The 10137-nt window shown below is 47.3% G+C and overlaps 1 protein-coding gene and 1 long non-coding RNA gene across 4 annotated transcripts; one reads left to right on the top strand and one right to left on the bottom strand.

Annotated features, from left to right (window-relative positions):
- Positions 1-1023: 1023 nt before the first annotated feature.
- LOC117802042 lies at positions 1024-2396 on the bottom strand. The gene is made up of 3 exons (XR_004625057.1): positions 2268-2396; positions 1548-1640; positions 1024-1294 (listed from the first exon to the last, which is right to left on the bottom strand). It is a non-coding gene; the product is annotated as an uncharacterized LOC117802042 (long non-coding RNA).
- Positions 1414-9672, top strand: CENPA (centromere protein A). 3 transcript variants are annotated; one of them, XM_034659774.1, is made up of 5 exons: positions 1601-1946; positions 6952-7061; positions 7563-7640; positions 7933-8085; positions 8445-9672. In XM_034659774.1, exons 1-4 carry the CDS (start codon positions 1853-1855, stop codon positions 8065-8067), a joined length of 417 nt encoding a protein of 138 aa, XP_034515665.1. In that variant the 5' UTR covers positions 1601-1852; the 3' UTR covers positions 8068-8085; positions 8445-9672. The 3 variants fall into 3 exon arrangements, with proteins under 3 accessions (XP_034515666.1, XP_034515665.1, XP_034515664.1); XM_034659773.1 differs by having other exon boundaries at positions 1604-1946; positions 7933-9672; XM_034659775.1 differs by lacking the exon at positions 7563-7640 and having other exon boundaries at positions 1414-1946; positions 7933-9672.
- The last annotated feature ends 465 nt before the right edge of the window (positions 9673-10137 follow it).

Genomic DNA, 10137 nt, shown 5'->3' with positions numbered 1-10137 from the left:
CATGAGAACTCTGTCTGTAGACAGCAGAGTACCATGGGGGAGTTTTAGGCAAGGGAGTAATAGGATACAAATTGCCGTTTAGAAAGATCGCTAAAGGCAGAGACCAGTAAAACAACATTTAATTCATTAGAGTTCGACCTAGAGAAATGGTGAATAAATACAAGAGCCGTTCAAGGAGTGGACTTAATTTTAGAGCCCTTGGCTGTCGGATCTTCCATTGCATAAGCCACCACCAAAGAGTGGGTCTTCTGGACCAGACTGCTCACCCCACCCTCCATCACAGTGGACCCACGGAGTGTCCCCAAGTACAGCTTCTTCCCTTCTTTCCTTTGCCCTTTTCCCCCCTCTTTTTAAAAATCGTGAAATACACACAACAAAACACTTACCATTTTGACCATTATTTGTTCAGAGGCATTAAATTCTCGTTGTGCAGCGGTCACCACCATCCATCCCCAGAACTTTTTTATCTTCCCAACCTGAAACTCTGTACCCGTTCAACACTAACTCCCCATTCCTCCTTTCCCCGGAGCCCCTGATAACCACCGTTCTGCTTTATGTCTACTCTAGGTACCTAGTGTAAGTGGAAGCATACAATAGTTCTTTTGTGTCTGTTGTATTCTGCTCTCCACAATGCCTTCAGGGTTTATTCATGTTGTAACATGTGTCAGAATTTCCTTTCTTTTTAAGGCTAAATAACATCTCATTGTATGTATGCACTACATTTTGTTTATTCATCCATTTGGATATTTTGGGCTATTGTGAATAACATTGCTGTGAGCATTAGTGTACAAATACCAGTTTAAATCCCTGCTTTTAATTCTTTTGAGTGTATACCCAGAAATGGAATTGCTGGATCGTATGGTAATTCTACATTTAATTTTTTTTGGCTGATCAACATACTATTTTCCACTCTGGGTGCACCAGTGAAGGATTCCATGAAATCACTGATTTTGTAATGATATTTTCCCTGATTACGATACGTGGTAACTGGAGAACATTTAGAAAATGCAAGAAAACAAAGTGTAGAAAATAAAATCTTTATTCTAACTACCCAGATGTACATTTGGTCGGAATGCGTATTATCTCCAAGAGGAAGGGAAAGCGTCGTTTCCCTAGGAGGAACCTACTGTCGTGCTGGAGAGTGTGATCCAAGACGACATCGTGAGATCCTGGCTGTCCCACGACCCCAGTCATCAATAACGTTCAAGCAGTTAAACTGGCTTCTGAGCCATATTCGTGGGGTGTTCCGGAGGGGGCACAGGGGCGACATAGCATTGTCCCATTCTCTGTGGGTCTGATATGGCAAAACACAAAATGTTTGAACAAAGTGATCTCTCTTGAGAAACGCGTTCTACAAACGCAACAACTACATCTTCAGAAAAGAGCTTTCTTTTTTCAACCACAGGGTAACCGAGAACGAAGGTGTGACGCCTCAGAACTGAGCACAACCGCAAGCAAGCGGAAGGCAGAAGTTCCCGCCTCCTTTCACTTCTCCAGGTTCCCATTGGCTGATTCCTACCGACGATCCGCTACGTCCCCGCGCTCACCTTCCATCGCCGCGTGCTGCTCCTCTTCCGGCCTGTGCTCTCATTGGTCTCTCCCGCAGTCGATCTGCAACAGGGGCGTTCCAGAAGCAGCCACTAGGAGTTGGTGAATTCGGGTTTTAAAAAACGCCGCCAGTGAATCTGCAGTGCGGGCCCTTGGAACCCGGGCGGCGCGGGGGGCGGCCGAGCACTCACCAGGTCGGGGCACGCGGCCAGGACGCTCCCGGGCTCTCCCCGGACGCCAGCCTCTGTCCCCGGACCCCGAAGGCCGAGAAGGAGCCGCGGGGCCGCCAGTCTCCGCGCCCGCCATGGGCCCGCGCCGCCGGACCCGCAAGCCCGAAGTCCCGAGGAGGCGCACCGCGAGCCCGGCCCCCAGCCCTCCCCGGCGGGGCCCCCGCTTAGGTAACCGGCTGCGGCCCCTTGCCCTCGAGCCGGCCTCCCTGCAGCCTGGCTGTGAGGTGGGCACGGCCGGATCCGCGTGCCCATTTCACAGACCGGAAAACCGAGCTCGTGTGCGGAGCCCGGGTCCGAATCTCCCGACTTCCGGCTGGCGCTCCCCTGCGAGCAGGGTTGTGCTGCTCGTCGCACCTGCTCGGGTCTGGGCCAAGTTCCAGGCCCCGCAGGGGACCGGGGAAAGCAGTTCGGAGGAGGAGAAAGAATGGCCCAGGCGGCCTGGCTCCTAATATTAATTCTTGCTCCTGCTCGCATTTATTGAGTACTTACCACTAACCAGGTATTGTGTTCAATGAATTATCTTCCGTGAATTATCTCAACTTGACATTGTGCCCGTTTTACAAGACGGGAACACTGTTGCGCTGACAGGCCGGGTAACTTGAACAAGGTCACACAGCTTGCTCCGGCAGACAGAATCTTTAAGTGTTTGTGCTTTTTTAAATTGCAAAATTATTGGCCTCTTTTTGTGACAGTTTCAAACAATTCTATTTTTAGTAGGTGCCCTTCCAGGTGTGCGTGTGTGTGTATGTGTGTTTCTTCAGTGAAGGGCGTTGTTGGGCCTTAAGTAGAGAGCTCTCGCCTTGTTCCCTTCCTGAGGCTTTGAGCGGCAGAAGAAGACAGGTGTGTGGTCCTCGGTTTCTGCGCTGTGGTCTGGTGGGTGGGAGACCCACGGGGCAAGGACTGTTCCTTGTAGCTACAACTGCTTTACTTGTCTCCTGCTACATAGTTAAGAACAGGGTGGAAAAAAAGTGTATTATGGGTTGTTTTCTTTCCTGAACCTTAATAACCTTTGCAACCAGCCAACTTGCTAAATTCTCTTGTTAATTCTATTTTTCCGTTGCTTCAATTAAAATGCTTAAGTAGGCTATTGTCTGTAAATAAGGACTTTTGAATCTTCTTTTTCACTTTTATATATTTTATTTCTTAGTATATTGTATTAGTGAGGCCCTGAGATTAGTATTGAAATAAGAGCAGTGTTTTGGCCATCCTTGTCCCGTTTCTTTTCTTTCTTTTTTTTTTTTAAAGCAGGTTTACACCCAGAGTGGAGTCCAGCCTGGGGCTTGAACTCACGACCCTGAGATCAAGACTTGAGCTGAAATTAAGAGTCCCACGCTTAACTGACTGAGCCACCCGGGTGCCTCCCCCGCCCCTTTTCTATGTTTAACACAAATATTGTTAAGTATGTTGTTTGCTGTTGCTTGTACTCCTGGTTAAATTAACTGTTTTATCTCAAATGGACACTCAGCATGTCCTGGCAGTCCTGCTTTCCATTCTTTCCAGTGACTATTCCATACCTTTTTCTTTAAATTCCTACAGCTCCAGCCCCCCAACTCACCCTCAGCTGATGATGACCTTGTCGCATGCTTGCTTCACTGAGGAAATAGAAGGCTCCAGACTGCATTCCCCTTATCTTCTCACAACAGAGACCCCCCATCTCCCCTTTGTGTCAAAAGCCACTCCTCCTATACAGGCTCTTGGTCATTTTTTTTCTCTCACCTTCGCTGGGCTTTCTTTTCGCTTCTCCACCTGCACTTGGAATTAAATCCATACCTCTTACATTGGTATTCCACAAATGTGCTCTACTCTTTCTGATCTAAAGAAAAAGAGCAGGGGTGTTTCCTGTCCCCAAACCCTTGTCTCTCATACTCCCCATTTCTCTCTAGTGCCCTTCATAGCTACCTTTTTTTAAATAGCCAGACTTAAAACGACTTAAGACTGCACACGTGTGTGTGTTTCCCCTCTTCCCAGGCACCCTGGAACCCATTCTAATCTGACTCCGCACAACTACTTCCCCTCCTTCTAGTGCACTTGAAAGTACTCTTATCAAGGTCACCAGCTACTTTAGTGCCGCTAAATCCAATAGACACGTCTGTGTCCTTGCTCTGTCTGAGAAGCAGTTGACACAGGGGGCCACTTTCTCCTAGAAACACTCTATCCCCTTGGCACACACTCTGCCGTTCCTGCCTGGTGTTCTTTACTGCCCGGGCCACCTCTCCACGACAACTTGACGTTGGACTCCTTGCTGTCCTTCTTGTTTCTTTCCTTCCCCAGGTGGTCCCGTCCATTCCCAGGGCTCTGCATACCGCTCCTACATGGACAGTGCTCACGTTTGTATCTCTAGTCCAGATCTCTCCTCCGACTCCAGACCCCTATATCCAGCTGCCTTTCTACCTGCAGGCTCTTGGGTTTGTCCATGGAACATGTCTAAAACCAGACTCTTGATTACTCCCCTCCAACCTCTTCATCCCCAATTTTCCCCCATTTCAGTAAATGGCACAGGCACCCCCCAGTTGTGCAAGCCAGAAACCTGGGAGACATTCTCTTCTCTTATCTGCAAACACAAGTACGTTCAGGCAGTTCTACCGCCAAGTCACATCCTTCGTCATGCCATTTGTCATCTCCATTCCCACCCGCTAGTCCCAGCCACCAGTGCCCTAACCTGGTAACTAGCCCTCTTCCACTCTTGTGCCTTTTCAGTTCTTTCCTTACGTCACAGCTGGACTCATCATTAAAATGTCAAAGATCGGGGCCCCTGGGTGGTGCAGTCAGTTGAACATCCAATTCTTGGTTTCGGCTCCAGTCGTGATCTCAGGCTTGTGACAGCAGGCCCCATGACGGACGGGCTCTGCACTCAGCGTGGAGACTGCTTGAGATTCTCTCTCCCGCTGCCCCTCCTGCTTGTGCTCTCTCCCCTCTCTCTCTTTCTCTCTCTCTCTGTCTCTCCCAGAGAGAGAAAGAGTGCAAGTAGGGGGAGGGGCAGAGAGAGAGGGAGAAGCAGACTCCCTGCTGAGCACAGAGCCCAACACAGGGCTTGATCCCAGGACCCTAGGATCATGACCTGAGCCGAAGTCAGATTCTTAACCGACTGAGCCACCCAGGCGCCCTAATAAATAAATCTTCAAAAAATAAATAAGTGTAAGTGGATCACCTCTCTGTCTTGCTCAAAACTCTCCCGTAGCTTCCCGTTACTTTGGGATTAAATCCCAGCTCTGTATGTTGGCACTCCAAGACCCAACTATTGAGTATCTAACCTCAATTCTTTCCCGTGATCGCTCCAGTTGCTTCCTTTTCATAACCGCTGGTTCCGGGGCCCAGATTTCCGGTCTTCTCTTACACCTCTGAGGTTATTACGTATATTTCTTTCAAAGTCTCATTTCTCTGTTAACTCCAATTCCTCCAGTGTCTGTTATTTTGTTTGTTGAGTTTGGTTCCTTCTTTTCACGGTGTTGTCCTCACATTAGTGAGATTTGGTCATGCTCATCTTTCCATTTTCTGTGACTGCTGTGTCTGTCTTTAAAGGCTGCCTCCAAGTGAGCGTGGGTTGCGGACCAGCGGTGGGGGGAGGCAGATGCCAGTAGCCTGATTCCTGAGAGTCACCAGTCCCCCGGACACAGCCCTGTTTCTCTGGCCCACGTTCCCCACTCAGAGATAACGTCTCCAGTGCCAGCTGCGTGGCACGGGCATCTCTGGATTGCCTCACTGTCCCCATTTGCTCACGCAGCTCTCCTAACACTTTGTAATTAGGTCACTGTTAAATCCCTTCCATGGATTTACTACTTGGTGTGGCTTCTCTTTCCTCGGCTGGACCTTGAGTAACATTTCTGAAGCTAATTTGCTCCTTCGAAATGTTAGTTTTTGGGGCACCTGGGTGGCTCAGTCGGTTGGGCGTCTGCCTTCGGCTCAGGTCATGATCTCAAGGTCCTGGGATGGAGCCCCCTGATGGGCTCCCTGCTCAGCGGGGAATCTGCTTCTCCCTCTCCCTCTGCTTGCCGCTCCCCTTGCTTGTGCTCTCTCTCTCTCTGTCAAATAAAAAATAAATAATCTTATTAAAAAAATGTTAGTCTTCATGGAGGTTTTCTCTCTTTTCTTTGTTCAGCTTATGAGTGGTTTAGTGATTTTTGTTGGTCCTTGGTTTTATTTATCTAACAATCGTTCCGTTTTTGGTTTTGCTCTCTTTTTCTTTAATATATTTTATTATCTTGTATATTTGGTTATCTTTTGGTTTATTTTAATAATTCTCTTCCTAACACTTGAGTTGAACACTGAGCTCAGCTGCCTTTTCGAGCTTTTGTTTTCTAATGGAGAATCAATCTCGTTCTTTTAGTACCATTTAGCTACATCTCGTGAGTTTTGACGTGTAGACTTTTGATTCACTTCTAAATAGTCTAATGTCAATTAAGTTTCCCCTTCAACACAAGAGTTAGAAGTTTTTTTTGTTTCTTTTGGTTTTTTGTATTCTTATGTTTTTAATTTCAAATCAGAGAGTTTCGCTTTTTTGACCTCTACTTTGGGGGAAAATTTTAAGATTTTTTTTTTTTTCATTTTTGTTGTTGTTGGAACCGGTCTTTGAACCAAAGGCTTTGGCTCCATAGCCCAGTGGCCCAACACAGGCACCGAGCTATGCCATGTCTGGAGTCCCTCCTTGGCCACAAATAAGCTCTGGCCACGTGTCCTCGCCTCTGTGGGTCTCAGGATGACCGAGACAGGGGATTGTGCTAGAGAACCTATCCGATTCCTTCCAGCTCTAGGGGAAAAAAAGAAAAAAGAAAAAAAAAAAAACCCTAAACATAAAATAACTAAGTTTCCAATCTAGATGGGAAAAATAAAAAGTACTGCGGGGCTTAGAGGAGGGGGGTAACCTATCGGTTTGGAAGCAATTGGGACTCAGGAAAGGCTTCATGGAAGAGTTGGCATTTAAGGTAATACCCTCACAGGATCATTATTGAGCGTAAGATTTTCAGAGGGTCACTCATTCATTTAACAAATATTTATTTAGCATCTAACTACTGTTCTCCAGTTGCTGAAGATAATCGCAGTAAATGATAGACTGAAATCCCTGCTTCTGTGGAGCCCGTGGCAGACTAGTGGTCTGACAATTGGCCTGTCTCAGCCAAGCTGAGAGGCACAGCTACTGACCACTAACTACACTTGACGACCCAACTCTTTTGCTCAGGCGCTCCCTCCCGTCAGCGTCGTCCCCGGAGACATCGGGTTCTGAAGGAGATCCGAATGCTTCAGAAGAGCACAGGCTTGTTGATAAGGAAGACCCCCTTTGGCCGCCTGGTAAGCTCCTCGAACCCCCATGCTGCCTCCTTTCTTTAAATGTCCCAGCGGGTGGGGCCCCTTTCATCTCTTGCCTGAACGGCTAAGGGACCTCTTCTCTAACCTGGTGGAGGACTTTTCATCTTTGGAAGTCAGGAGCGCACCAAGGGCACGTTCCTGTGCTTTATGGAATGAGTTTCTAACCCCCACCACCTCTGAAACTGTGCTCTTGGATTATACAAATACGAACTCTCTCATCCATCCATGCTTTGATCCCTCTTCCTACCCTGGGAGATTCCCTCCTCCTCTCCCCACCACCAATAGGAGACATGTGAATTCCTCAGCTCCCGGGAGTTGACACCAGCTACTAGTTAGGTCCTAAGATGAAGGGCCACAAAGGTATCACAGAAATGAAGGTTAATAGAAACTCATGGAGAGAATCGTCCCTTGAATTTCTCTTCCTTTACCGTCTACTCCTCCCCACTCCCCTTCTCCCTTGCTCCCCATCCCCCTCCTTCACAGGCAAGAGAGATATGTGTTAAATTCACTCGAGGTGTGGACTTCTCTTGGCAAGCCCAGGCCCTGTTGGCCCTACAAGAGGTAAGAAGGGGGCCTAGGTACAATAGGGTGGGGACCGGAGAAAGGCATTCTGGAATTCCCCAGGGCTGACTGAGGCGTGCCACACGCTGACTCTTGCCTCGTGAAAGCATCAAGGAATGCCCGGGGTTTGGAGGCTGGATCCTTGTGTGGTGGTAGCAGAATTCCCAGGCACAGTCCGCCCTCATTCTGTGGGCAGTCTTTCCGACAGTGTTGGGAGCCCTCAGAGACCAAGGGCAGTGGAGCTCCAAGAACGAAGCAACCCATGCCCTGTCGTGTGTCTCTCTGCCCCCAGGCCGCAGAAGCATTTCTAGTTCATCTCTTTGAGGACGCCTATCTCCTGTCCTTACATGCCGGCCGCGTTACTCTCTTCCCGAAGGATGTGCAGTTGGCCAGGAGGATCCGAGGCATTCAGGAAGGGCTTGGCTGAGCCCGTGTCCCCATCTCTGTAAGCCTTTCCTGCACACCGCAGAGAGAGCATCCTTTGGGGAAGAAGCCCCCAGCCTCTCATCACTGGAATGGGAGTTTCTCTGAAGGAATTTCCATCCATGGTCCCTTGCTGTCTCACCTTCCCTTTGTTCCCTAAGAAAGGTTTGACTTGGTTTTAGCTTGAATGCTTAGGATTCTATGGCTCCTGCCCTTTTGTACAATGTTGAATAAAAATATTTATCTATCTGCTAATGTACAGACGATATGACTCTGTCAGAGTTCAGCCTCTATTTTACAAGGACCAGATGACTCATTTTGATGAAGAGAAGTTTTGCTTTTGAAAATGCCTTGGTAGTAAATGTGATACCTGACTTTCAGGGATGACACCAAGTCCTCTGTCTGGAGCCAGGAACAGATCCGTGGAGGGCGAGGAGGTGTCTGGACTCGCTGTTCCTGAGCACGGTGCCTGTCGCTTTTGTAATTAGTTCTTTTAAGAAGGAGAAGACTGGTGGCTTTCCTCTGTACCAGAGGTAATATATGAGAAAATCAACAGCATTCCAAAGGACTGAGAATGAGACTCCAAGATTCGCTTCAGTTTGCAAATGATTCACATGACTCTGATGATTTTGAAGACATCAGACTTTCTGGGCTATGGAAAAAGGATATTTACTTATTATTTTAGATCTTCCTGTACCGTTAAAATTTTTCGCCATATGTATATTTACTTTTCTTTGAAACATAAGGGAAGAAAAATAAAAGGTGACCACTCCAGTGAGTTGCATGGAAGAGCCTGGCACGTCCGCCCACAAATCTGTCCTTCGTTTCACCTCATCGTGAGCGAGGGCAGCAAGTGAGGCGCGGGCCATGCCTACCAACTGTGTAGCTTTGTAAAAACTCAATTGGGGTTAAAGTAGACAATCTTTAAGTCCTGATGTTCTGGTTCCTTTGAGTAAATTCCTGTCAAACTCGTTCAGAAATTCTAAATTCCAGCGTGTAGAATTTATTTTATTCTTATTTGTAAATCATAGACGATGGATCATGATTTATACTTTAGAATTTTTCATTCTGGGATTTTAAAGTGCCTTTTCAAAGTTTTTACAGGTGTTTTTACAACTTCTTTGTGGAGAGAGAATAAAAATAAGAATAATTCTTTAACGAAAAAAACTGTAAAGCAAAGTTAGTTACCGCGTAAGAGACGGTACATTTGTTGTGGGTTGATGCTCCGTTCTCCATCGGTACGCTGGGTGGCAGCCACCGTTTAAACGAGAGAACGGAGGGACGTGTTTTGGGCTCCGGTGGAGTAGAGCGTGAGCGGATGAAAACCTTGCCCTTCTGTTGCAACGAAAAGCAGTTAACGAGATTTCCGGAGAAATGGAAGGGGCCACGGGAAGACTTAGACTTTGCCTGGGATGGAAGTGATTAGTGAGGGTGGACCTCTGACAATGATGTGTCAGGCGACCAAGTTCCCAGACGAACTGAAGGGAAGGACCATGTTCTGTTGCTGAATAAATTTTAACCCTTTGGAAAAACCTCTTCTCTGTTCAACATCAAGTCCTATTTATACAGACATTTGAATAAAGTATATCTATTGATGAATATATTCAAAGTTCTTGTCAGAGTATTATTAATTAGATTCTAGTCTGCCTTGGGGCACCCGGGTGGCTCAGTTGGTTAAGCGGCTGCCTTCAGCTCAGATCATAATCTCAGGGTCCTGGGATTGAGCCCCACATGGGGCTCCCTGCATAATCTCAGGGTCCTGGGATTGAGCCCCACGTGGGGCTCCCTGCTCAGTGGGGAACCTGCTTCTCCCTTTCCCCAGCCCCTCTCCGTGTTCTCTGTCACTATCTCTCTCTCTCAAATAAATAAATAAAATCTTTTTTAAAAAGAAAAGATTATANTGCTCAGTGGGGAACCTGCTTCTCCCTTTCCCCAGCCCCTCTCCGTGTTCTCTGTCACTATCTCTCTCTCTCTCAAATAAATAAATAAAATCTTTTTTAAAAAGAAAAGATTATAGTATGCCTTTAGTTTTCTTTAAATTGACACCTCTGCTCTCTTAAAATTGTACTAACCA

The sequence above is a fragment of the Ailuropoda melanoleuca genome, chromosome 4 (genome assembly GCF_002007445.2).
Source record: "Ailuropoda melanoleuca isolate Jingjing chromosome 4, ASM200744v2, whole genome shotgun sequence".
Classification (NCBI taxonomy): domain Eukaryota; kingdom Metazoa; phylum Chordata; class Mammalia; order Carnivora; family Ursidae; genus Ailuropoda; species Ailuropoda melanoleuca.
The sequence above is the reverse complement of the archived record's forward strand: the minus strand, read 5'-3'. Positions and strand labels throughout refer to the sequence as shown.